The sequence below is a fragment of the Penicillium crustosum genome (assembly GCF_028827405.1).
Source record: "Penicillium crustosum strain IBT 35664 chromosome Unknown utg000004l_segment0_segment0, whole genome shotgun sequence".
NCBI lineage: Eukaryota > Fungi > Ascomycota > Eurotiomycetes > Eurotiales > Aspergillaceae > Penicillium > Penicillium crustosum.
In genome coordinates, this window is record NW_026623125.1 from 834,841 (window position 1) to 861,746 (window position 26,906).

At 49.0% G+C, this 26,906-nt stretch overlaps 10 protein-coding genes across 10 annotated transcripts; 6 read left to right on the plus strand and 4 right to left on the minus strand.

Annotated features, from left to right (window-relative positions):
• Window positions 1–461: 461 nt before the first annotated feature.
• N7487_009371 (uncharacterized protein) lies at window positions 462–1,952 on the minus strand (the record flags this gene model as incomplete). The annotated part of the gene is made up of 1 exon (XM_056877101.1): window positions 462–1,952. The coding sequence occupies one exon, from the start codon at window positions 1,950–1,952 to the stop codon at window positions 462–464; it is 1,491 nt and encodes a 496-aa protein (XP_056725681.1).
• Window positions 1,953–3,504: 1,552 nt separating this feature from the next.
• Window positions 3,505–5,325, plus strand: N7487_009372 (protein phosphatase 2A regulatory subunit CDC55; the record flags this gene model as incomplete). The annotated part of the gene is made up of 6 exons (XM_056877102.1): window positions 3,505–3,548; window positions 3,685–3,725; window positions 3,807–3,904; window positions 3,983–4,631; window positions 4,687–5,249; window positions 5,302–5,325. 6 exons carry the CDS (start codon window positions 3,505–3,507, stop codon window positions 5,323–5,325), a joined length of 1,419 nt encoding a protein of 472 aa, XP_056725682.1.
• Window positions 5,326–6,684: 1,359 nt separating this feature from the next.
• On the plus strand, window positions 6,685–11,676 carry N7487_009373 (transcriptional regulator SIN3; the record flags this gene model as incomplete). The annotated part of the gene is made up of 4 exons (XM_056877103.1): window positions 6,685–6,785; window positions 6,865–6,929; window positions 7,016–10,959; window positions 11,014–11,676. 4 exons carry the CDS (start codon window positions 6,685–6,687, stop codon window positions 11,674–11,676), a joined length of 4,773 nt encoding a protein of 1,590 aa, XP_056725683.1.
• Window positions 11,677–12,858: 1,182 nt separating this feature from the next.
• Window positions 12,859–14,565, plus strand: coaT (acetyl-CoA hydrolase ACH1; the record flags this gene model as incomplete). Its single annotated transcript, XM_056877104.1, has 3 exons — window positions 12,859–13,001; window positions 13,055–13,295; window positions 13,372–14,565. 3 exons carry the CDS (start codon window positions 12,859–12,861, stop codon window positions 14,563–14,565), a joined length of 1,578 nt encoding a protein of 525 aa, XP_056725684.1.
• Window positions 14,566–15,253: 688 nt separating this feature from the next.
• Window positions 15,254–15,629, minus strand: N7487_009375 (uncharacterized protein; the record flags this gene model as incomplete). The annotated part of the gene is made up of 3 exons (XM_056877105.1): window positions 15,254–15,269; window positions 15,340–15,467; window positions 15,531–15,629. The coding sequence occupies 3 exons, from the start codon at window positions 15,627–15,629 to the stop codon at window positions 15,254–15,256; spliced, it is 243 nt and encodes an 80-aa protein (XP_056725685.1).
• A 4,571-nt stretch (window positions 15,630–20,200) lies between these two features.
• Window positions 20,201–21,989, plus strand: btgE (putative cell wall glucanase (Scw11); the record flags this gene model as incomplete). The annotated part of the gene is given in 2 exon segments (XM_056877106.1): window positions 20,201–20,914; window positions 20,934–21,989. 2 exon segments carry the CDS (start codon window positions 20,201–20,203, stop codon window positions 21,987–21,989), a joined length of 1,770 nt encoding a protein of 589 aa, XP_056725686.1.
• Window positions 21,990–22,683: 694 nt separating this feature from the next.
• On the plus strand, window positions 22,684–23,175 carry N7487_009377 (uncharacterized protein; the record flags this gene model as incomplete). The annotated part of the gene is made up of 1 exon (XM_056877107.1): window positions 22,684–23,175. The coding sequence occupies one exon, from the start codon at window positions 22,684–22,686 to the stop codon at window positions 23,173–23,175; it is 492 nt and encodes a 163-aa protein (XP_056725687.1).
• Window positions 23,176–23,606: 431 nt separating this feature from the next.
• On the plus strand, window positions 23,607–23,921 carry N7487_009378 (uncharacterized protein; the record flags this gene model as incomplete). The annotated part of the gene is made up of 1 exon (XM_056877108.1): window positions 23,607–23,921. The coding sequence occupies one exon, from the start codon at window positions 23,607–23,609 to the stop codon at window positions 23,919–23,921; it is 315 nt and encodes a 104-aa protein (XP_056725688.1).
• Window positions 23,922–24,517: 596 nt separating this feature from the next.
• Window positions 24,518–24,765, minus strand: N7487_009379 (uncharacterized protein; the record flags this gene model as incomplete). The annotated part of the gene is made up of 2 exons (XM_056877109.1): window positions 24,518–24,607; window positions 24,673–24,765. 2 exons carry the CDS (start codon window positions 24,763–24,765, stop codon window positions 24,518–24,520), a joined length of 183 nt encoding a protein of 60 aa, XP_056725689.1.
• A 360-nt stretch (window positions 24,766–25,125) lies between these two features.
• Window positions 25,126–25,806, minus strand: N7487_009380 (uncharacterized protein; the record flags this gene model as incomplete). The annotated part of the gene is made up of 3 exons (XM_056877110.1): window positions 25,126–25,291; window positions 25,404–25,611; window positions 25,644–25,806. The coding sequence occupies 3 exons, from the start codon at window positions 25,804–25,806 to the stop codon at window positions 25,126–25,128; spliced, it is 537 nt and encodes a 178-aa protein (XP_056725690.1).
• Between the last annotated feature and the right edge of the window lie 1,100 nt (window positions 25,807–26,906).

Sequence of the window (26,906 nt, forward strand, 5' to 3'; positions counted from 1 at the left end):
TGATCTCTCATACCCCCGTTTCGTCTCTTTCTGCCGTTTCTTGTGCTGGCTTTGGCACGCTCGCTTCTTCCAGTCCTCGGATCTAAGATCCGATTGGATCAACTTGGTTTTTATGTAACATACATACCTTATTTTGGAATATATTCTTTTGAATCTTATATCGGTTTTGGATTTGATATAGTTGTAGTTGTAGTCGTAGCCGTGGTCTGTTCTAGGGTTCAGGGGGTCGCGCCTAGAAAGCCCCAGTACGCCCAATAACCAGAACACAGCTAGCCAATCCTGGATGCTGGCAATTGCCAAGCAGAGTGCCAATAAGAATCGTACAATCAACCAAATACTCACTGCCTACTAGTACTATCTCTCGTATATATCTAACATAATATTCACATACATGTACATGGTATATCGACACAAAACCAAAAGCCCTACTACAAGAACACGGAAATTCCAATACCGTACAATCACCCCTTCATATGCATCAAAATCATCTTCAACCTCCTCACAGCAGGCCCATCCTCTCCATGTCCCAACCCCTCAACCCCCTTCTCCTCAATCTCCGCCTTCGCCTCCTCAAGCACAGGCTGCAAATATCCCCATACTTCATCATGATATCTCTCCTGGACACCAATCCAATCACCCGCACCAGGGAGATTTGCCAACACAGCATCACGGAGTGAAGTAGAATTCGAAGTAGAATTGGAAGTGGAGGTAAAACCAGCACCCGTAGGTATGGCATTCCCCTCCGCAATCCTAATCCCACTCCCACTTCCAACCTCAACCCCCTGATTCAAAAAGACCTCAATATCAGTCTCCTGAACACCAACCCACTGACTCCCGCCAGGAATATTCCTCAAAACAGCATCGCGGATTGAAGTAGGAATGAAACCAGAACTGGAACCGAAACCCGTAGCCATAGCCATCGCATTCCCCTCCTCAATCCCGGCCCCAGTTCCACTCCCAATCCCAGTCCCAGTTCCACTCCCAATACCAATACCACTCTCAGCCCCAATCCCCTGACTCAAAAAAACATCAATATCAGGAATAAGACTCGCACCCGTTAACCGCGTATTCCCATCTCTTTCCTTATTCTTATCCTCCTCCACATCCAACCCCAACCCCCTCCGAAAAGAATCAAGCATCTCCCTCTCCGCAACAGAAAGCGGAGCCGGTGCAGCGGCAATATCAATCTCGGTATCGGGTACAGTCGTCGGATCCTCGAAATTCGGATCGAAGCTTAGATCGGATAATAATGACACGACCGCTGCACCGTCCGTAGTTGGGGTATCTGTTGTCTGCGGGGTTTGTTGGTCGTGCCATTGTCGCTGCCAGACGGTTTCGAATTGGTGTTGGGTTGGGTCGTGGGCGCGGGCTTTGCCTTTCCAGGTTGAGGAGGGGGTTTGGAGGTCTTGGGATTGGAATTGGGATTGGTTTGTTGCGGTGGTAGTGGTTGCGGTTGTGGTTGCGCGTAGCTGATCCGCCTCTGTGTTGTCTGCTGCTAGTCCATCATATCCATATCCGTATGTATTTCCCTGGAACTCGTCTTCTGTCAAGGCGGGTAGAGCGAATCCACCTGGTGTTGATGTATATGTATCGTGTTCGCGGAAGGATTGTGCTGCAGATGCAGACCCGGAGGCGGAACCGGGGGTTCCATGCGGTGTGGTATTTTTAGGTAGATCCCTGCTTGTTTGTGTATTCGGGAGGGAGGATGGACCGGCTGGTTTGCTACTTGTGCTTGATGCTAGGGTGTTGGCTAGGTCGGAGCTCGGTTGGAATGCGGTTTTTGCTAGGCCTGTTGCGGAGGCTTGGATGCGAGATGCTAGTGAGGGTGCGGAGGGTGCGGAGGTGGAAGGGGGTTTGGCTGAGGGGGTGTTTGAGGTTGAGGCTGAGGATGATGGGGCCGGGTTGTTGGAGCTGGGGTTGGGATTGCCCCGCATGTTCTCTTGGTTGGTCATGGCTTTGGATCTTTTGAATTTTGGGTTTGGGATTAGGGATTATGAGGGTGAGGTGTAGGGAGTAAGGGTTTAGAGTGAGGATGAGATGTAGGGATTGGGATTCGGGGATGGTAACTCTTCCAAGGTTGTCGGCTTGATGTTCGGCTTGGTGTTCGGCTTAATATGCCTGGGCCGGATGATGCAGGGAAGCATGTGAAGGCCGACTGGGATGAAGTATATAGCATGATACGGGTTGGGATAGAAAAGATAATATATTGTGTAGTATTTAATAGGGCATCTAGATACTTTTTTGTTGTACATTCTTAAGAATTAGGCTCATTTAGAAATATGACAGATTTGAAGATAGTCTGATATGTCCGGTCAAATATATACTTGTAGACCTATACTCATATATGAAGGAATTTTCAGCATATGGGATGCTCCGGATTGTGATGAATCTCCCCCAATTGCCTTTCTTGATTCCTCTACTAGATAACATATGATATATATGATATATACCAATGCTTAATTTGGCGGAGACCTGCTTGGGCCTTAAGGATGACGACAGAGGCGCATAGTCCTGTTTCGGGCATATAGATGATTGAATACCAAATTCCAAACAGATAGATCCAACTCAATCCAACTCAATCTGAGTAGATAGCTAGTAAATAACCCAATATTTCAATTGATCCGCCCACTTTAACCCGTTGTAGTATACGGGTTACAAGGCCGGGAGAGCCAAAGGGCAATGTTACAGTCGCTGGCAGTGTTGATGTCAGCATGTTGCAGGTGCCCGACCTGAATTCTGCTGCAGAATATTCAATCAAATGGCCATGGCCAGATGGAATCAAATTTGATTATTATTATATTTTATGTTTTCACATTCACTTGAGGAAAATAACTAGAATCTCTCCTTAATATTGACGGTGCCCAAGAAATTGGTCGCCTCAGTTTTGGTATCTCCGTAACTCTCCCCACCACCGCCTCAAACTCATCTGGGCAACTTCAACTTCACAACTCTTTTCCTTGTCTTCCTTCATCCTCCGGACCAAGTATGCAACCCACATCCCCTTTTACCCTTTTAATGTTTTTGGACTTTATTCTAACGAAAAAAAACCCTTCCTCGATAGAAACTTTTCTCTTATGACCCCCTCTCAAGCTCTTCTGCTGCGGGTCCACTCATAACAAGCACATTCACTGTGTTCTATCATCAAGCTACATTGCCATCTCATCCGGCAACAGCTCTCTTCATTCTTCAGCTCGTCTTTCCAACTTGGATCGTTCATAGCTGTTCCCCCCCCTCTGCCCCTCTTTTCGCCTTACCGCCATCCGCCAGACCCCTCGCACACCATCTCCGGTGACCGACTGTTCTCTCAATTTCCGCTTTCTCCAATCGTTATTCCCATCCGACCGAATTCTTTCGTGTCGGCTATCGCGCCTACTTCGCTTCAACCTAAGTGATTCTTTGCATCGACAATAGAGCTCTCACGAGGCATTTGCCAGCCCGCATTTCCCGTCCCTCCTATCTTGGTCCTTGCCCTTGTCGCGTTCAAGGGCTAGCTAGAACGTGAAAATGGTAGACAGAGATCCAGGCACACCTACCTGGAAGTTCACACAGTAAGTTCGTCCTCGGATCAACGCATTTTCGGATTTTCCCACCCTGTGGTTTCCATTTTTCTCTTCCTTTTGTCCAGGCGTCATCGACCCAACGTCACCACAAAGAGTCATTGAATGGGGACTAACTTAATCTTAGATGCTTCGGCGATAAAGGCGATGTAGAAGATATTACAGAAGGTAATTGGCAGCCTCCCTCGCACTACTCGGCCGAATCTGGTCAATCTCCACAGAGTGCATCGACTGACAATCGCTCTGCAGCGGATATCATCTCGACCGTCGAATTTGACCACACCGGTAACTATTTGGCCACTGGTGACAAGGGAGGAAGGGTGGTGTTGTTCGAGCGAAACGAGACGGTATCCCACCCCCTCCGGTCTTCTCGAATTTTTTTCCTTTTCTTGTTTTTGCCTTGCGCTAATTACTGAACAACACAGAAAAAAACCTGCGAGTATAAGTTTCACACAGAGTTCCAGTCACACGAGCCAGAGTTCGATTATCTCAAGTCGCTAGAGATCGAAGAGAAGATCAACAAGATAAAATGGTGCCGACGACAGAATGCATCCCATTTCCTTCTTTCGACGAACGACAAGACGATAAAGCTTTGGAAGGTCTTCGACAAGTCGCTGAAGGTGGTCGCCGAGAACAACTTATCGAATGAACTCACTCCTGCGAACCCGGTTGGAGGTGGAGGTATGGCTCGCGCCCCCCGTGTATCCTTCAAGGACCCCTCTGCGCTCAAGCTGCCTCGTCTGACACACCATGACACTGTTGTTGCTGCTGTTCCGCGGAGAACATACGCCAACGCTCACGCGTATCATATTAATAGCATTTCCGTTAACAGCGATGGTGAAACCTTTATCAGCAGTGACGACCTGCGAGTGAACCTATGGAACCTCAACATCCAGGACCAGAGCTTCAACATCGTGGATATCAAGCCAGCGAATATGGAGGAACTCACAGAAGTCATCACTGCAGCCGAGTTCCACCCGGTCAGCTGTAACTGGTTCATGTATGCCAGCTCCAAGGGCACAATCAAGCTTGCGGATATGCGACAACGGGCGTTGTGTGACGAACACGCCAAGCGTATGTTACACCCTAGGGAATTGTGCTAATTACACGCACTGACTATTTTATGCAGAGTTCGAACAAGAAGAGGATGCCTCGTCCCGTTCCTTCTTCTCCGAGATTATCTCCTCCATCTCCGACGTGCGATTCTCCAACGACGGGCGGTACATTGTGTCTAGGGATTACTTGACAGTGAAGATTTGGGATGTCAACATGGAACGCCAGCCAATCAAGACCATCCCCATCCACGAGCACCTGCGCCCTCGCCTCTGCGATACGTACGAGAACGATAGCATCTTCGACAAGTTCGAGGTGGTCTTCTCTGGCGATGCGGAAAATGTTATGACCGGCAGTTACAACAACAACTTCATGATCTACCCCACACAAGAAGAAAAGGACACGGAGATTGTGCTCCAGGCCGACAAGTCGGCATTCAAGGCAAAGAAGGTTGGTGTACCAACGCCGATGAGCAAGGGTAACGCAAAGAAGGCCGGTTCGCGATCCGGCAGCCCTGCCGGCCCCGGCAGTCGCATGAAGAAGGAGACCGATGCGGATCAGATCGACTTCAACAAGAAGATCTTGCACATGAGCTGGCATCCATTCGAAGATAGCATTGCAATTGCGGCGACAAACAATGTAAGTCTTGTGTCTCTGTCTAAAACCATAACAATGCTAATTGCGAATATAGCTCTTTGTCTTCTCCGCTCTTTAATCGCACCAAGTACCATCGTACCATCACAAGGCCATTATCATTTTCCATGAACAGGCGCATCTGGGGTTTGGATCGGGTGGCTGGAGGGCCTTGGTGAACAGGCAAGATATGAAGAATGAAAACCAGAAAATAATGATAGCAGCAAGCCACAGGTTCCATAATCACAAGACTTTCCCCTTCCCCCCTTCCTCTCAATTCCCTATCTCTGCTCTCCCCTATCTCTGCTCTCATTGTGGAACTCATCTGTCTGGGTTTTGGAGACCTAGTTTTTCTTTACCTATGTCCCCTTTTACTCTTTCTCCTGCTATTGCGGTGGGGTTGCCAAAGGCGTTGTATGGTGGTCAACTCATGATAGAGAATGTCATGCCTGTTTGAGGCCCCTTCCATAGTTAGTGAAAGACTATAGATTTGGTAGCTAACTAGCATGGAGATGTTAGAAGTCCTTCCTTAGTTCCAAGCAGATCAGTATAATTTTACGGTTTAGGCGTTTATCTTACTTTATCTGTTACTTTCTCTGAATATATAGGAGAAAAGATATGAAGAAAATGTACCTTGAAAATGTATCTTTTAGAAAGGACCTTGAAAAAGATGCCGAAGAAGAGGCCACTCAACTGGCCGTTGTTAGCCAGCCCTTACCCTCCGCCCCTTTCCGAGGCATGACAAGCGAGAGGCACCCCCAGCCTTCAGAGCGGGCCTTGATGTGCAGATTGATACAGAAGATAAGCTATACAATGAACAATAAGCTACAGGTCTATTGAAACTATCTACCTCCATTCATAACTCATGCTATTCACGATTGTTCCCCTGTTCCCTCAATGCCTGTCATGTTTTTCTGCCGGCAATGGCGGGCGATGACGAAGGCGGACTGAAATTGACCTATCGCACAATACAACCCATGACCAATGTACCGCCTCCCATTGACGGAGATCCCGTCAATAGATACAAACAATACCGTAATAAATGAATTCTGAATACACTTCGGAGAATTGAATGTCCGACAAGCAGTCACTAAGCCATAATAGGTTAGCTCCGGAGAGGAAAGCCTCCACAGGAGCCCGCGATCGGTCGCGCGCAATTCCATCACCCCAGTCTGTGTCTCCTTCTTGTCTATCGTACTTCTACTTCTCTACCGGTTCTTTCTTGCTGCGTGGAGTCGGTTTCTGTCTTCTTATCTGCAGGATTTCAGGTCATGCTGTGACCCTAGTGCAACCTGAGCGTTGCCAGTCGATTCCAACCCACGAGACTACGAGCTCCAGCTCTTCGATTACCAGACCCTGACTTTTTTCTCCCCTCGTCGACCCTTCCTATCCGTCAAATCTACCTTCCTACATCTCTCCTACTGGGGTTCGTGTATACATCATGAACTCTGGAAACGATAACTGGCACTCCTCTGGTGGGCCGCCGTCGCATCCTGGCATCGATCAAATGAACCAGCAGCCTCGGCCCCTGGGGTCATTCAGGTACGAGCAGCCATATATAGTACAAGCGGCTTGGTGCCTTGATATCAGAGACTAACACGACGTTCTTGCGCTTCCACAGTCAAAATCCCTCTCAGCAAGGTCAGGCCTCACAACCCTCGGGCCCAGTACTTCCCCCTCCAGGTGGTGAGTGGCTCTTTGTGAATCACAGATTTCTATGTGAAAATCCAATGGTAAAAGCACATTTAAACTAACTGATAACTCGATTATAGGACCCTACCACCCTGGTCAGTCGGGTGGCCATTCTCTTCCTGGACTGGCAGAATTAAGCCAGACCCACGGAAATCCGCACCAGCCTTCCGCGTACGGCCAGCACCCAGCAGGCCCGTCGCATAATAGCGGCCATTCTCTTCCCGGAATCGGCCAAGCCATGCAACACGCTTCTCCCCAGCTCAATCGTGAGCGGGAGCGGGACTCCAGGGAGCGCGAAATCATCGAGCGCCAGCGCCAGGAAGAAATGGCTCACCGTGAGCGCGAGCGCGAGCGCGATCACCGTGAACAAATTGAACGGCAGCTAGAACGCCGCGATCAACCCCACCACCCTGTCCAGAGCCACACTGGCTCGATCCCTCTTCACCAACCCGTGGCCAATAAAGTCCCTAACTCCATCCATGGCCCGGGCGGACTCCTCTCGACCCTTGGCGGAAACCCGCAAAACGGCCACCAGGGCGGACCTCAGTCTGCTGCTGGCTTGTTCGGTCCCCAAATGCAGCACGGCGAAGGTACACCTCGCTCGTACATGCAGCACCCCGGTGGTCCACCAGGACAGCCTATGATGGCATACAATGCCGCCGGACAGCAAATTCCAGGAAATGTTGCAGCCCTTGCACAGGGCCAGCAACCGATTCTAAATGATGCTCTCAGCTACCTCGACCAGGTCAAGGTGCGCTTTGTTGACCAGCCAGATGTCTACAACCGTTTCTTGGATATCATGAAGGATTTCAAGAGTCAGGCTATTGATACGCCTGGTGTGATTCAACGTGTTTCGACACTTTTCAATGGTCATCCCGCTCTTATTCAAGGATTTAATACATTTTTGCCCCCTGGCTACCGCATTGAGTGCGGTACCGAAGACAACCCTGATGCGATTCGGGTCACAACCCCGTCAGGCACAAATACACTTAGCATGCCACGTGCAGGACGTCCCTTTGAGACAATCACCAATGCACCCCCCTCCGGTGATCCACATGCTCGGTCTGATTTCTATCGTGACCAGTCTCGACCTGGCTGGCAACAAGGGCAGCAGCAGGATCAGCAGCAAGGCCCCGCCTCTGGATCTTACTCTCCTGGCTCAAGAATGATGGGTGGCATGTATCAACAGGATGGACCAGGACCCGCCCAAGAGCACCACTATGGTTACCCCACCCAACAGGAGCAACAAGCCGCATCTGCCATGACTCATCAGCAAGACCACCGTGGAGTGGCACAGCTTCAAGGCGCTGCCTCTGCAGCGTCCGCTGGACTTAGCAGGGCGTCTCTCATGGGGGTCTCGGCTGCTGGGCAGAACTCTAGTCTCACTCAGCCGATGAACAACCTGGCTGGCGTCGGAACTGGTATGCTCCAGGGTGCTCAAGATCTGAACAAGCGTGGTCCCGTGGAGTTCAACCACGCCATCAGCTATGTGAACAAGATCAAGAACCGCTTCTCAAGTGCGCCAGAGATCTACAAGCAGTTCCTCGAGATACTCCAAACTTACCAGCGGGAGTCAAAGCCTATTCAGGATGTTTATGGGCAGGTTACTCAATTGTTCAACACTGCACCAGATCTCTTGGAGGATTTCAAACAGTTCCTGCCGGAATCCGCCGCGCATGCCAAACAAGTAGCCGCGCAACGCCAAGCTGAAGAACAAGCACCTCTTAGCAATCTCCGTGGTGAACCTGCAGGTTTCACCTCCCAGACTCCTAACCGTGACGTCAAGATGCCTCCTCTGGGTCAGTTCAATGTCAAGGACCCCAAGGAAAACAAGAAGCGTCGTGGTGGCCCAGGTGGTGTTGGCTCTATCTCTGGTCCTGCCGGTTCCGAAGCTGCTCGCTTGTCTGAGGCAAATAGAGGTGGTCAGAGCTCGCAGTTCGGTAACGCTAGTAAGAGACCGAAGTATCACCATGGAAAGCCTTCTGTCGACATGGCTAATGTCTCTCCAACTTTGGTTCCTGCTCTCCCAGAGCCTCTTCCTCCCTCGGTCTCCATGACTCCTAGCCAGGAAGAAATCGCGTTCTTTGACCGCGTGAAGAAGTTCATCGCCAACAAGCAAGTGTTCAGCGACTTCCTAAAGCTTTGCAACCTGTACACCACGGATCTCCTCGACCGCCACGTCCTGGTCAAGAGGGCCGAGGGATACATTGGGTCCAATGCTGAGCTCATGAGCTGGTTCAGACGTTTCATGAGCGCCGAAGAGCCCGAGGATAAGATCATCGACCCTAAGGCAAACCCCGAATCAGGTGTTGTCAACCTGGCCCACTGCCGGTCTCTGGGGCCGAGTTACCGACTTCTCCCCAAGCGTGAACGCCAAAAGCCATGCAGTGGGCGCGACCCGCTTTGCAATGGTGTTCTTAATGATGACTGGGCGTCACACCCCACCTGGGCTTCGGAAGATTCTGGCTTCGTTGCGCACCGCAAGAACCAGTATGAAGACGCTTTGCATCGGATTGAGGAAGATCGCCACGATTACGACCACCACATTGAGGCTTGTACCCGTACCATCCAGCTGATTGAGCCCATCTGCCAACAATTCCTCTACATGAGTGATGCGGAACGCATGGCATTCAAATTGCCACAAGGTCTCGGTGGTCAAAGCGAAGCAATCTATCAGCGTGTCATCAAAAAGATTTACGACCGTCAACGCGGCGAGAAAATCATCCGAGACATGTTCCAACGTCCCTGCCACGTTCTTCCCATTGTCCTTTACCGCTTGAAGCAGAAGCTAGAGGAATGGAAAGCCTGCCAGCGCGAGTGGGACAAGGTCTGGCGTGAACAGATGCAGCGAGCATACTGGCGCAGTCTTGACCACCAAGCCATCGCCACCAAGCAAACTGACAAGAAGCTCTTCGTCGCCAAGAACATCCAGCAAGACCTGCAAACTAAGTTTGAGGATGCACAGGCTAGTCGCAAGAGCGGCCGGCCCCAGCCCAAGTTCCAGGCTGAATTCCAGTTCAACGATACTCAGGTCCTTCTGGACGCTGTCTACCTGCTTTTCCTGTACTTTGATCGCAACACCAATGGCTTTGGCGCTGATCCTCAGCGACTTATGAACTTTATCAGGGATTTCATTCCTACTTTCTTCGGCCTGGACCGTTACACCTTCAACTTGTACATGGACGAAGTCTACAACGCCATCAACGATGACGATGACACTTATGCCAATGATGATGTCTCGAACGGGAGCCGCAAGGGAGCGGACTTGCAGAAGCTGGATCTTTTGCGTGAGGCCCTTGAACGCGGAGGCCAGGCTGAGAAGCCCATTAAGGAGGATGTTCTGAACAACCATGACGAACCCGCTGTTGTCCAAGTTTCTTCCACGGTCTCCGAGTCCGAGGATTCCTTTGATGTGGCTGAACTGCGCTGGATGGAGCATCCCGGAAAGGGTAACTTCAACCTTGAGCATGAATACACCCTCAACGAGAAGTACAAGAAGAAGGAGCACCACATGTACAGCAACCTGAACATCTTCTGCTTCCTGCGTACTTTTGAGATCCTCTACTCGCGTCTTCTGCGCATCAAGGAGCAGGAGGAGTCTGCCCGCGAACAAGTCCGACGCGGTCTTCTACCCAAGGCTGCTCATGAGTTGTGCTTGATCGACCGATTCCCTAGTGATTTCTTCTATGATGTCGATCCCAAAGCCAACCTTTACAAGCAGATCGTGCGTATGTGTGAGGAGGTCATCAAGGGTGACATCGATCAGGTTCACCTGGAAGAGACCCTGCGTCGTTTCTACATGCAGAGCGGATACCTGCTCTACAATCTGGAACGTATCTTCTCCTCCATTTCTAAGTTTGTGGCGTCTATCTTCACCGGTGACTCTCGCGACCGCAGCTCCGACATTATCAATCTCTTCTTCAAGGAACGCGAGAAGGAGGAGACTACCCACCACCAGGAGATTCAGTACCGCAAACAAGTTGAGCGACTGGTCAAGGATGGAGATATCTACCGCGTTACTTTTGTGAGTTTTCCTTATTTTCAAACATCCCGTGGCAATAACTAATAAATCATCCAGTACCCAACTGACCGCCGTGTCACCGTTCAAGTAATGACCAGCGAAGACACAACCCTTAACAACGACGAACTCACCCCGGAAGAGCGCTGGTCCTACTACGTGACCGCCTACTCGATGCGCGACCCTACCGAAGGCGTGCAATTCTCCAAGATGCGCATGCCCCTCCTGAAGCGCAACCTTCCTCCAAAGCTTGAAGAGGACGAGGAGTACGACCGCTACTACCGCACCCTTCAGCACCACGATGGTCTGACCATCCGCATCTGCGCCAACAACTACACCATGTTGTACCAACCACCCACCCATGATTGGTTCTGGCGTTCCAACTCACCCATCCTGGAGAAGGACGCCGATGCCGAGGCCATCAAGGCCCAACTCGACGACCTCGCCAAGGAGAAGGCCGCGCTGCGCGAGAAGCGTCATGACCGCTTCATCGAGAAGTTCGTCAACAACCCCTCCTGGGCCCGCGGTCTGAGCAAGGACCAGGTGGATGAGAGCAACCAGCGCTTCCGGTCTTGGGTTGACGGTACCCTCTCTGATAGTCCCGCTCCGGGCCGTGAGGGATCTGCGTCTGGTTCTGGCTCCGCGGCCCCCGCTAATGCGGAGGCGGAGAAGGATGATGGCGGGGATGTTGAGATGACCGACGCCGAGCCCACCGAGGCGTAGGGTGGTTGTGTTGGTGGTGTAACTTTTACGACGGGTCAGTCTCCCTCCCCACCTGGGGGGAGACTGACATGCATTATTGTTGTGGGAAGGGGGACGGCGTATGATGAGGAAATTGCGATGAATAGTTGTTTCTTCTTTTCTTTTTTTTTTTTCCAACGATTTCCGTAGTTTTGTATTTGTATCTTCTTTTATTTTTTTCTTCAAGTATCTCTTACTTTATTCTCACAAATGAAATGGCCATGGAGAGATTGGTCTGTTTATTCTTAATTTAATTTGATTTGTCTGATTGCCTTCAGATCCTCATAACTTCCTGTACTCCGTATATAATATTCCATATGCCATATTCCACATACCCATGCGGTGTGATCCACTCGAACTCCTGGGGTAAGAAAGAAAATGAGATTCCTCCAGATCGTCGGCATATCTTACTGGATCGGTATAATCGGCATATTCGGTATCACTAGCGGCAAAATAATATATATCTAATTATGTGTCCAATTTGTGTTAGTATGAAAATCTCCGTGTGGCCGAGCTGCATAGCCGATACTGGCCCGAGACGTGGAGTCGGGGCAAACTCGGTGGGATCCACGGAGTATTGCTCCGTACGTTTTTTTTTATGTTGTATATTGTGATAGTTGTAATGATTGTGGTATATAAATTTTATTCTAGTTAGGAGAAGGGCCTACTAAGCTGAAAAATGGTGTGTTAATAATGTGAGTAATGGCTATATGCGGAGGTCGAAGAGAAAAGGAGAAAAAGCGGAAATCCGAGAGATGACCGAAGGCCGAGTGAGGGCCGGGAAAACGCCATGGTTGACGTCATTCTGAAATAATTTTTGCGATAAGCATCATCGAGGGGAATGGGGGAATTACTGGGGAATGAGATAGGAAATAGGATGATAGATGTCTGTATATATAGAATATAGATTAGAATTGAATTCCAATGCAATTGAAATATCAATAAAAATAGGCTATACAATATAATCTATCCAATATACAATTTGTCAAATCCATACATAGCCCTACCCAAAGTCCAAAACTTCCCTTCTCCCGGAGCTGTCGGCCTCGCATTCCTGTGTGGAGACCTCTGCCCGTGGGGTTGAAGAAATTACTTATACCCCCAGATCCCCTTTTTTTCTTCTTCACACATCTTTGACACTCTCCCCTCCTTTTTTACTGTATCATGTCTGCTTCGGCCCTATTGAAGAGCCGCGTGCGGCGCCCTTCGTACTTGAAGAAGCTCGCCAAACCCGAGGATCTCATTCACCACTTCCCCAATGGCACGTACATCGGCTGGTCCGGATTTACCGGTGTCGGTTACCCCAAGTATGTAACACAGACCATTGGATGTTGAGAACAGAACATTAACCTCAATCTAGGATGCTTCCCAATGCTCTTGCAGACCACGTCGAGAAGAATGATCTCCAGGGACAGCTGAAGTACAACCTGTTTGTCGGTGCCTCCTCCGGCGCAGAGACCGAGAGCCGCTGGGCCCGCTTGAACATGATTGAGCGCCGCAGTCCTCACCAAGTCGGAAAGGAAATCGCCAAGGGAATCAACAACGGCCAGATCAAGTTCTTCGATAAGCATCTGAGCATGTTCCCCTCGGATTTGGTCTATGTAAGTCTTGACATCTCCAGAAAGAGAAAAGAAAAAAAAAGCCCAATCAACCCGCTAACCTCTTCGCTTCCATCAGGGCTGGTACACTCTGAACAAGGCCAAGCCCACAATCGACGTGGCCGTCATCGAGGCTTCCGCCATCACTGAGAACGGAGGCATCATTCCCGGTGCCTCCGTCGGAGCTTCACCCGAACTGATCCAGATGGCTGAGAAGGTCATCATTGAAGTCAACACCTCCATGCCCTCCTTCGAAGGCCTGCACGATATCACCTGCTCAGACCTACCCCCAGGCCGCAAGCCTTACCTTGTCATGGCTCCCGAGGACCGCATTGGAACAAGCTACATCCCCATTGACCCGGAGAAGGTCGTCGCCATCGTGGAGTCCAACTACCCCGATCAAACCCTCCCCAACGCCCCCGAAGACGAAGGCTCCCAGGCCATTGCCTCGAACCTGATCGAGTTCCTCAAGCACGAGGTCAAGCACGGCCGTCTCCCACCTAACCTCCTCCCCATCCAATCCGGCATCGGCAACATCGCCAACGCCGTCGTCGGAGGCCTCAGCAAGGGCGGCGCAGACTTCAAGAACCTCAAGGTCTGGACCGAAGTCCTGCAAGATTCCTTCCTCGACCTCTTCGACAGCGGAAACCTCGACTTCGCAACCGCAACCTCCATCCGCTTCTCCCCAGACGGCTTCAAGCGCTTCTACGATAACTGGGAGCGCTACGCCGGCAAGCTCCTCCTCCGCTCTCAACAAGTCTCCAACTCCCCCGAGATCATCCGTCGTCTTGGCTGTATCGGCATGAACACCCCCGTCGAAGTCGATATCTACGCACACGCCAACAGCACATGCGTGATGGGATCCCGCATGCTGAACGGACTCGGTGGATCCGCCGATTTCCTGCGTAACTCCAAGTACAGTATCATGCACACTCCGTCGGCACGTCCTTCCAAGACCGATCCTACCGGTGTGAGCTGTATCGTTCCGTTCGCGACACACATCGATCAGACCGAGCACGATCTTGATGTTGTCGTTACTGAGCAGGGTCTTGCTGATGTCCGTGGATTGTCGCCCAGGGAGCGCGCGCGCGTTATTATTAAGAACTGCTCGCACCCTGACTACACGCCTATTCTCACTGATTACCTTGACCGTGCGGAATTCGAGTGTCTGCGTAAGGGTATGGGTCATGAGCCGCATATGCTCTTCCAGGCCTTTAACATGCACAAGAATCTGCAGGAGAAGGGTACTATGAAGATTGACTCTTGGGAGTAGATTTGAGAGTTGTGTGCGAATACCTTGTGTATTCTAAAACTTGGATACGCGCTAGGTTAGGGCGTTTGGTATATCTATTAGCGGTTTATATGTATATAGTACTGGGAATATAACTTTTTCCTCTGGATTGTTTTGGTTGTAGATTGTTTGGCTCGTAGTTGAGGTGGTGCATGGACGTCTAGGTAGACTATGTCCGGGGTAATAAGCACTACCTAAGTATATAGACACTAGGTATTATATGAAGATCTAATGGACTGCATAATGGCGTCCAATTTGACTAGGGTTTATGCTTAGTCCTCGCATACACATAGACCTGAACGGCATCAATTACGTCGATGATTTATCTTGTTCATCTTTCGATCTGTAGTGATCTTATTCAATTACAATGGTTTATAGGATTAATTAAACGTATACCCAAATCAAACGTTATGTGCAAACAGAACATGTTATCCAAACAAATAAATTGTATAGAAACCAGGTCTTACCACGCCAGACAGAACTCCTATATCAAGAAAGATATGGTATAATGACAACAACAAACAAGCAATGCTGAAACACAAAAGCCAAAAGACGCCAACAAAAAGAAAACGTTAATCATATCTTAATCCCCTTTTAGTCTCCATGTCTTATAAACACAAAGAAAGACAGAGTCTAAGAATCGAACCCGACAGTAACCCATGTAAAAAGATTAAAGTCCGGTAATTCTATATAAAAGTCAGCACTAACCCTCAAACCATCAAATTAAAATCATGAACATCATAAATATAAACTTACCGACTCCAGAGTGACCCGAGAATACCAGGCTGTTCAGTCTCAGACTTGCGCTTAGCCCAGCCGGAATCGACGTTGTAGTGCTTCACGTCTTGTAGCCCGGCGAAGAGGCCTCGTCCGGCTGTTGCGCGCTTTGGGGATGTTAGTTAATGGATACTAATGGTGTACAGTGGCAGTGGCGGTAGTATACGTACGCGATGTTGTTGAGCAGAATTCCGAACCCAGTAGTCTGCGCCGAAGTCATTTTGCAGACGGGCGTGTTCGCTATCGGTGGTTTTGGGTTGGGTGGGCATCTTGTGGTTTGGTTTGGTTGATTGTTTGGTTGTGTACTTGTGTTGGTGTAGATGTATCTTGGAAGTATCAAGTAGCCGAAGTGTTGTGTATAAGAATATATCGTTGTGTGATGAACAAAACAAACCCCCTCGTGTAACCCGTCATCCTTATATACACACATCACTTCCCCTATCATAGCAAGATACAAAGCCACAAAGCCTCATAGCAAGTATGGCCTGACAGCATCGAACCAAACCATGTTTGTTCCGAGAGGCTGGGTCTCGGGACGTCGCCGTCACCCGTTTCTGGGGAATTGTAATGGATAGCATGATCTGTATCTCGGGTTGATTTTATCCGGGTTGGATGCTTAGATATTGCTGGATGTGGTTGGTAGTTGAGATGGTGACGTTAGAGGATGTGGTGCGATTGCATGCGGATTTTTCCGTTTCTGTTTCTGGGGTTAGTATAAGCGGAGAATTAATCCTTCTCTTGCCGATTGTTATTCGACATCAGATGATTGGGGGATTGAAAGGTTGGTGATAGTACTTGCGGTGTGCTGTGTGGCATGATCGGGTGGCACGGTCATGGTCAGATTCGAACGGCAAAAAGTAGGAACAAGAGGAAAAGTTCTACTTTGGATTCAGTTTAATAAGGCGTAGGATAGCTTTGAGTTATTATGTTATTATGTTTTAATCTTGTGCGACAGTCTTCTTGAAGCACATGTCTGTTATACAACCCAGGGTTCAACTTCGAAGCTCGTACGAGTATATTTCGAGCACCTCACTCTCAATTCACAAGATTCGACAATACTATCTTAACACAAAAATGACCCCTTCCCTCTGCTATCGCCGCTGATTATTCCACCGTGCATTCATGTCCCTTCGGGGCTTGTCAGAACGAGATGACATTCAATCGTACAACAACAAACAACGGCATATGCCCCAGGCAGACCATTGCACATAAATACAATGGTTGAAAACATCTTATGGGGTTAATCCATCAAGCCGTCAGTTCATACTAGTCCAACAAATTTATCTCTAGATCTAACCGCTTTTTATGTGACGTTTTCCCATTTCCGCCTCCCCCTTGCGCCCCAACATCCGTATTCTCATGCAAGATTTTTCCGTACACTTTGAAAAGTCGACATTTATATCAAAGACGAGGTAGGTATTTTGTAATTTAGTTACGAGTGATACTCATCTAAGAATCATAATGTAGATCCGAGAAACGCCGGTCGGTATCCAGCCATCGGGCTTGCAGCTGACATGCAGCTTTGTGTTTCGTATTCTCCATCGAGAAACGAAAATCACCGAAAGGCACACTAGATATCGCCGAAAGATCCTGAAGAGATGTCGGCCTTTATTGCCTGTCTCATTTGTTCTAGGGCAAGGATATTGGATCGGAGTTCATGGCTTGTTCTGGCATTATTTGATGAGGTGTGATATATATAAATATATATTGTGAGGCCGGTCGGTGATTTCAATACATTCAATTACTTCTAAATTGGGGTAGAAACAAACCAAAGAATCGAAAATGTCTCTTAACTACCATCTGTATATCGGTGGATCTAATTTACTAGGCTTGACATGTACCTTTCGTATGGGCATGCCATACAAGAGATACCTACGTAGTTTCAAAATTGATTGTTCGGATGGAATTGACACAATATAAGAAGACCCTACGGAGTATAATATTGAGATCTTAGGAATATTGAAACCCACTAGTCATAAATGAAAAGCAAGTTGTATTAGAAATTACGAAAATGTGATTATTGAGAAATCGAGGTGAAGCGAGGAAGCACCTGAAGATTGAGGCATACATTCCACCAAGTGACATTCTCCATGTGGCCAGTGTGATACAGATCTCGAATATCTGAGATGTGGAATGCCATGGAACATAAATTAGCCCTAAATTTGACATATCAAAAAAAGAAATCCTGAGTCATATGCAGGGAAAACTGGTCCTGCAGAAATTTCCCCGGAACCACACCGTTGAACCTTGGACCCTGGAAACCGTTTTATCGACAACATAGTACGGAGTACAAAACAAAAAACAAGGCTGATAGGAAATCGCCACAATAAGGAGTAGTCTCTGTACGAATAGAACTGATTTTCTAGAACTCAAATCCACCAGACCACACGCCCCTGGAAGCCCCTGAATAACCTCAAAGAGGGTATTGCCAAGCCTCGACCTAAATGCCAACTAGGCCCAGATCCGCTATTTTCCTTGGCCTTTTGATCCATTGGAATTCACACATTGGCCAAGAATATTTCGGCGGTCTGGATCGTTGAGTTGTCTTTGATTTGGGCAGTTTCTTTGTGTTGTACGGAGCACCGAGCATGATGGGCGTTGTTCATTTACCACACGAATGCGAACCAAGAACGTGGCAAGACTGGGCCTCAAAATACACAATTACATCACATTCTACCCAAACTTATTCAACCTTGTCAATAATCCAACTAATCTGTGGGGTAATTATCTGAAACAGACCAGACTAGCGAGTGAAAAACAACTGGTGCAAAACGGGCACAACATGTCTAATTCAGGAGTCAGACGCTAGCGATGGCAGTAGTTCGATAATAATAATACATACGGAAAGTACGGAGTACATAGCGGTAATCTCCGCAAGACACACTATTCTCGGCCGTGCCCCAGCATCCGTGATCTACCCCATGGACGAGTTTTGATCGTCAGTCAATGGGATCCAGACTCCCATCCTCAAGATGATCAACATTCTGCATATGAAATAGTAGATGGTCTGTTCGTTATACACTTGCTGCTTCCATTGCCTGCACACCGTATATAAACCTGTAAATAAAGCACTATCAGTGCGGGCGTCGGTTATATCGGGTACTCAGGCTACAGTGTTATTTTTATTTTGCTCTGGCAACGACACTAAGTAAATGCCTATGCCCCGAGTAGAAGGTGATTCGTAGTCCACACGGTCATCCCCATTCGGCGCGATTAATTAATTGAACAGTTCAAGCTTCGTGCCCCGTTTATTAACTGTTTTTGACTTTAAATTAGGCCGGGTGATCGGCCAGTTCATGAGTGCGTGCCTGCGGCTTGCTGGATGGAGATCGTCAGGGGAGGTAGAAAACAGCGCATAGTTAACAACAAAGGGTATGTGTTGTTTCCTTAGAGCAGAGTATATGTTGTATGTTGATATGAGAACAATTTGGGTTGGGGGAAAACATGGGGATTGGAGGGACTTGTTGTGATGGGATATGTGCCCGGTTCGGTGGTAATCCGAGACATTGGTACTCCGTATTAGGGAAAAGTAAACAGAACTTCTCGATACGGAGTACTGCGTACTCGTATGTCGTAGGTAATCCATAAGATTGAATGATACCCGTATTGTGATTTTATAATATAGATCGGCAGGGCGGAAATTAGAGGCTGCATTTTAGCCAATCAGAGTTCGAGTTAAACCCCAATTCAGCTTTCACCTTTCCTCTTCGGGACTGGCTGAGGACGCTATGACAGCCAGCCCCACATGGCGCAGGAAGAGAATTTCCTGTTTTCTATGGTTTTTGACTTTGGGCTCTTGGGGGGGATTTCTCTGTCTGACTTTGCAATGAGACATTGGCACGAAGCCATTTTACAGCTCCACACATTCTTTGGATCTTTGCTTTGGAGACATTTCTTTGGGCTGCGTAACCGGGAACCGAAGGTTGAACGGGGGCTTGCCACCGAGTCAGCCACAGAGGGGCGATAGTGGTACCTTACATGGTCTGACAGGAAATATGAAACCTTGGCCTCGTTTTGGTATAATGTGGCTGTTTAAGCGGTTAGGAGTCGGGAAACTGGAGGACGACCCTCACAGCGGTAAGGGGAAGACTATTCTGGGTGTGAGACAGGATCACTATTTTCGACGCTGGGGCTAAAGGCTGAGAGGAATAGGAGAGAAGGCAGTGGATGATCCGTGCGGGCAGTGTATGTATTGATAATAATAGTGTTCGAATACGGGATGGGATACAAAGTACAACATACAGAGTATTGGTTCCGATTGTAGATAAAATGACCGTTGGGCGAGAATATAATTTGGTGTTTTGCACCTGCGCATTATTATGATCTGACTCTTAGTCACTGTACCTGCATGTGCCTAATATGGTGCATATGAAATCTGACTTGAATTTGCAAATGGACTCTCAATGTACAAAGTACTGTATAGAACCAATGTATACAAAAATACACCATGCACTCTCCACTCTTGCCCGAGCCGTGTGGGCCAACCACAAGCAGCCAATGTTCGGGTGTCGAATAAACAGCCAATCAGATCGATCGTGTCCCTGAAAACACATCTAGACTCGTCCAGGGGTAATCTTAGGGTAAATTAAAATTCATAGGAAATTCACGATCGGTGGACCTGTATCGGTGCAGACCAGACTAGGGCCCTTTTTTGGGTCTTTTTTCTCCTTTTCTCTTTTTTCCCCCTAACTCCCCCGGTAACGATTTCTCCAACAAAAGGCCTTGCGTGCCCCCGATCACTGTCCTTTTACCTTCTCACCCACGTTCCTTCAATTCTATACCACCGCTTCACTCGTTCAGCGGGCATTCATTCTTTTGCGTGGATATTATCATTTCCATAATGAAGGGATCTATCTTCGCCGCCGCCGCCTTGGTCGGCTCTGCCATGGCCGACGGTGTTCACCGTCGCCATGATGCTTTCCACCAGCGTCGTGAGGCCTCCGCCAGCGTCTGGTCCTCCTCCGTCCCTGCCGCCGAGGAGACCTGCGGCTGCACCACCAAGGTCATCACCTACTACGGCGATGCTACCCTGGTCCCCGTTGAGACTATTGCCCCTCCCTCTTCTACTTCTACCTCCACCCCTACCCCCACCCCCGAGTCCACCAGCACTCTCACCAGCACTGTGCACTCTACCAGCACCAGCACTCTGACCGTGACTGTCTCCGGCTCTTCCTCGGCCCCCGCCTCCTCGGCCCCGGTTGCCTCTACCACCCCCGTTGCTAGCACTCCCGCTGTTGAGCTGCCCACTCCCGGTGTCAGCACCTTCTCCACCACCGGTGTCTACACCATCCCGGCCACCACCATCACCGTCCACGACACCACCACTGTCTGCGGTGCCACCTCCACTGAGGTCCCCAGCGGTACCCACACCTACGGTGGTGTTACCACCATCGTCGAGACTGCCACCACTGTCGTCTGCCCTTACGCCACTGTCAAGCCCTCCGGCAGCACCGTGACCAGCGTCATTGAGACCACCACCTACGTCTGCCCCTCCGCTGGTACCTACACTGTTGTGCCTCCTACCACCACCACTGTGCCCACCAGCACCGTTCTGGTCTACCCCACCCCCCCAGACCATTGTCCCCGGTACCTACACCCAGGATGAGAACATCGTCACTGTGACCCGCACCGACTACACCTACATCTGCCCTGTTGCCACCAGCAGCCTGGCCTCGACCTCCTCCGCCGCTGCTGTCCCCACCACCGTTGCTGCCACTACCACCACTGCCGCTCCCGTTGCCACCAGCACCAGCACCAGCTCCGCCTCTAGCTCTGCTTCCAGCGTTGCCTCCAGCTCCTCCACCACCTCCGCCGCCACCTCCACCGGTGTCCCCACCGTTCTCGGTGAGGGCCAGTATGGTATGACTTACTCTCCCTACACCTCTGCCGGTGAGTGCAAGACCAAGCAGGAGGTTCTGTCCGACCTCAAGGTCATCAAGGGCAAGGGCTTCAACCTGATCCGCGTCTACTCCACCGACTGCAGCGGTCTCGAGTTCATTGGTGACGCCTGCAAGGAGCTCAGCCTCAGCATCATCATGGGTGTCTACATCGACGGCTCCGGTATCTCCGCTGCCCAGGAGCAGGTCACTGAGATCGCCAAGTGGGCCGAGTGGGACATGGTCAAGTTGATCGTTGTCGGTAACGAGGCCATCCAGTCCGGCTACGTTGATGCCGCTTCCCTGGCCTCCTTCATCAAGTCCGCCTCCTCCAGCTTCAAGGCTGCCGGCTACACCGGTGTCATCACCACCACTGAGCCCATCAACGTCTGGCAGCAGTACGGCGCTGCCACTCTTTGCAGCGCTGTCGACATCGTCGGTGCCAACATCCACCCCTTCTTCAACGCCGATGTCACCGCCGAGAAGGCTGGTGAGTTCACCAAGGGCGAGTTCGAGGTTCTCGAGAAGATTTGTGGCGGAAAGGACGTTATCAACCTCGAGACTGGCTGGCCCAACGCCGGTGACGCTAACGGTGCTGCCGTCCCCGGTACCGCTCAGCAGGCTACTGCCATCAAGTCCATCGCCAAGGCCGTTGGCTCCAAGTCCATCTTCTTCTCCTACTCCGATGACGCCTGGAAGAACCCCGGTGAGTTCAACGTTGAGCAGCACTGGGGTTGCTCCGGAGTCTTCTAAGCGTGACGACTCTCCCATGGATTTTTGAATTTTTTTTTGTTTAGTTCTGCAAATGCAAAACTTGTACAGGAGGACTTGGAGTTTTACCTTTCTCTGGCTTGGTGGTGTGTCTACGGACTCCGATCGGCCCTTTCTTCCCTTCTTGGATTCTATTTTAAATTTGACTCCTGTGGTAGATACACCTTTTATTTGACGTTGTCTACTGACTGTGCACCTTTTTGATCTCCTTATTCCTGTTTTTAGTTTGTATATTGCCTATTTATGCCTTCTTACGAGTTTTGATTCTGGTAGCCTTTTCTTCATGACGTAGTATGTACCCCGTATTTGCCGTGTCAGCTTTGTACTTTGAACTCAGGGTATCCCTGTCTTTCATTGCTTATGTTGCAAATCCTCTTCCTATATCGGTTCTCATACGATCAGTTGTCAATGGCTGACATCATGCAACCTGCGCCCGAGACATTGGGGCGGTGCATACGATCCCCAACACCGAGGTCAACACAAGCCATGGGATCAAACTAACGTCTTCAGTTTCCCATCCCCCAGGATAAGACTTTGAACTCCCAACAAAGACAAAAATTGCGCCAAAGAACAAATATCGCTCCTTCTTTCCTGTCAGGAACCAACACCAGAACAAGAACCAGAACCAAATCGAATCCGAATTCAAACCACCATCAAACTCCCTCAATCTCTCACAATGGCATACCCATTCCCATTCGAATGCGAGCCCTTCTACTTGCGCCCCTTCCTAATAGTCAAGTCTATTACCGGGGTATTCTTCACGATATTGATCAACTTCGTCATCCCAGTAGCCGTGGCATTGGCCATAATATTCGTCATCGGCTTGGTACTTTTCGCTATACTTGCCGTGGTATTTGGATGGGGTCCAGATTCCGAGGAGATTAAAGCGAAGAGAGAGAAAGAGAAGAAGGAACGAGAACAGAAAGAGCGAGAACACGAGGAGAATCAGAACCAGGGAAAGCCAGATGCAGAACTATTCACTGCTCCTCTTCCCGCAACCGCAAGTGGTCCTGGTGGTACTACCTATGACCTGGAGAAGCGTCTTGAGATTGAGCTTGAACTTCTTGGGGAGATGGTTGTTGCTCGGAGGGAGAGGTTGGCGGCTTTGAGGATGACGCATTCCGGAGATGAGGCTGAGTATTTGGAGGTTTTGGAAAAGCTTGAATAGAACTAGTAGTACCGACATAACTACCTAGCTACCTAGGTATGTGCCACCTTCCAAGTTTGTTGGGTAGCGGATATCTATACTTCCCAAATAGGAAAGGTAGTCATCTGACTTTCCCCGGACCAGAGTTCTTTCCAACTTTGAATGGACTACACATTTCAGGGCACTGACATGACTTCTTATCTTCCGTCTTTCTCTTCTCCATCTGAACCTCAGCTGTTACCAAGATACTTCTGTCACTTGCATCTCACAAATTCCAGGGCACTGGCGTGGCTCGTTGCTACGACTACTATCCATCTTCTCTTCTCTCAAGACCCCAGCGATCACGGACATACTCCTATCACCTGTATCACGAATCGAGTCAACCAAATCCGACCCGAACAGCCAAATCTCACTTCAACCCCTCTCTTCTGATTATTCATATACCGCTCAACATGGAGCAATTTGCGGACGAATTATTCGGAGACAGGTTCAGTGAATATCCCCTCCTTCTCCATCCATTGTACGGGACTATTATCTTCGTCAGAGAGGGGTTCAAATCATTCTACTACATTTTGTTGCCCGGTGTCGTCGCTTACGCCATCCTTATGGGAGCTGTTGCATTGCTAGTCATTTTAATTCTAAATATTGCAGAGATGGCAGGAAGCCTGCGAAAGAACGACGAGGGGACACGAAAGAAAAGTGGCGACGAAAATAGGGCCCGGGGCAGTGTCGAACGTCGTCTCGAGGCTGGCGAGATCAAATTTTGAGATTGATGTCTTTGACCATTTGTCGCTGGACGATATGGGTGGAAAAGACGACTGAAGAATGGATCTCCTTTGCTCCTTTGTTGGAAGTCTTGCGTCTATGGGATGTTTGTTCGTGGAGTTTGTTGGATATCATTTCCAGAGGTTGTGTGTTCTTGGGCTGTCTTCTCGAGTGATCCGCCATCTGTCGAGGTCAAGCTGAGCCATGCGCAAAGAGGAACGTTACACTAGGGGCTATCTTTTGTAATAGCCGCATCAGAGTGAAGCTATTGATAGTTGTTTTATATTTTTAAGTAGGCTAGGAAGCCTACAAATGCAAGGATTGTGAATTTGTGATATTCAAGAGTTATATACCATTAACAAGACAGATAAATACAAGTGAAGCATCGGGCATAAGGCCAGGGTAATAATTCCCCTGTCCATGTTGCATCCTCATGCCAACTCAAAAGGCATCATGGTTGATCAGGTAGGTCCATCCCTCCTTTTATCATATTGTAACCCCAAGCGAAAAAAAAAAAATCTTATAGTACCGTGCAAGTCTGTCATTCCCATTAGTATCTTGGATCGAACAAATGACAGTAGATAACGCGTCGGGGTCGTTAGGTACTTACACCGTTGGATCCGCAAGTGAGTCCCTCACAGCAGCACCCTTCAACAGCGCAGTTAGCAGCTATGCAGGCCATCGAGACCTAATAGCATCATTAGAAATTGTTTCCCCGTGTTGTTTAGCATTTTAGCCATTGTGCAGACTCACGGATTGGCAGGCGATTTCGGCTTTAGGGTATGCTTCAGGGAGCGCGACAGTGAGAGTGGCGAGGAAGCCGAGGATAATGACGGAGGCACGCATTTTGAATTGGTAGAAGTTGGAAGAAAATTGGAAATGGGGTATCTAAAATTAAGACAAGGAAGGACTAAGTCAGCGACCGAGTCAAGTATAATAGAAGATACGGTGAAAACGCCCACAATATGCGGGTTCAGACTGGATGCAAGGGCAAGGAAATGATGCAAAACAAAACATACATTGAGAAAAAGTAACAGTGAAGCAGGAAAAAAAAAGTGAGATTGAATAACGGGGTATTTCAATATTGAAACCAGAAAAGTAAAGACGAACGCATATCAGGCTCCATCAAAGTCTTATAGCTTGCAGGCGTGGAGCACTGCAATGACACACGCCACGCACCAGCGCGAAGATCTATCATTGTCTCGCCTAAAACAGGGCCATTGGGGGATCTACAGGGGCAGATGTGGGATTGATCGGCACTGATTGGATGATGGCTGGGGCCGCCTTGTCGTTCTCGCGGGCGGATGCCCTACAGCGGGGATTGTTTGCGTCAGTGAATGCAACATCCGAATACATACGACGTTGCTTGATCCTGTTTGATTATAAAGTAATGAAGATTTAATTTAAGAGGAGGGGGCTGTTTTTTTGCCTCCTGGTATATACGGCGGGAAATGGTGTGTAGAACAAAAACATAACAAGCATACCCGCTGACTTCATTGAGTATGAAGTCATTGATAGTGGCGGATGGAGAAGTCCTTGTGTGATTGTGCAACTTGGACCATGTTAATGATCTATAGCTGACGCTGGCGGCTGTGCTCATGGTTCGAAGGACACAAGCATCGTGCACCCCAGATGTGACTTGAATGGGGCTGTTAGCAACGCAGCCGACAATGTCACCAGCCGCTTGGTATTCTAATAGTTGTAAGGGGTATATGATGGTGCACCAGCCGAGAATTGTGTTCCTGCAGCCTTGGCGGTGACACACGGAGCTTGCGTGGGCTCCCTAGATGGGAAAGGATATACTGCGTGGTGGGTCGTGGTAGCTAGGGGGCTGGGGCCATAACACTGGATTGGTGTGCTGCGCTGGGGGATTTCGTGAGATATCATTTTAGGGAGATAAACATAAATTTTGGATGGGCGAAAGAGCATAAGCAACGGGCTATTGATATTTGATGTGGTGAAGGTGATACATCACCTGGGCATGGAAATTAGGCACTCAGGAATTATTAATTATTGAGATATGTGACCGGAACATCATGACTCCGATCTGAGAATCTAAACAGGAAATATATACCGCCATACATAGATGGGACAAATGTATACCCTTTCTCAAAGACTATATATACACGCCAAGCTACAATATCTTTGACCAAGTGTGATAATAGACTTGTAGTATTAGTTGGATATCACAAAGCCAGCCAGCACGACATTCTTACCTTTAGCCAGGGTCCGCGGACTAACTTACTACCGCCAGATTGTCCTGCAGAATAGCATTGCTCTATAAGTGTTTGGCTACTATTAGATATTTGTGTCACGGCCAAGCTAAATTCCTATTATGTTATGGCATCTAAGGAGAGCCTCTTTGTGTAGACCATCATTCAACTCCGAGTTCTTATCAATCTCTTCATCACAATTCAACATGTTGCCAGAAGAAACATTCCTGGGTGACAAATTTCCTGAAAGGCAGTTTCAGTCTTAGTTCATCCAGAAAGACTTTTCTTCGGATCCTGATGGTCTCCCGACCCAATTCTCCTAAAGCCGGATCTAAAAACATCCACCTGAGCCGGCTTCAAACCTAAAGGTAGGTTGGCTGCATAAACTGATTCCAGGAAGACTTTTCAACTGTGAAGCCGTCATCATCGACCTGGAAGACATCCATATCTCTGCATGAAAGTACCAAAGCTTTAGCAGCCAATCACGGCCGGACGCGCGGTTTGATGGTTGATTAGTTGATTATATCAGGCGAGTATATGAGAGTTTTGCGAGGCTCCACCCCAACAAGAAACAGACAGCCCCTGGAAGTTTCTGTTCGATTGTTAAACATTTTTCTGGGGGCTATCTGACGGAGCGGCATTGCCCCGACCAGCATAGCGGCTCGGGAAGCGGGTACTAGTGCGAACGAGGGTCGGCGGGTCCAGACCTGGATTGTGATTGGTTCCTGGTCGACATATGCTCCATGGCAACAAAGCTTGGCAGAGCCTGGAAAT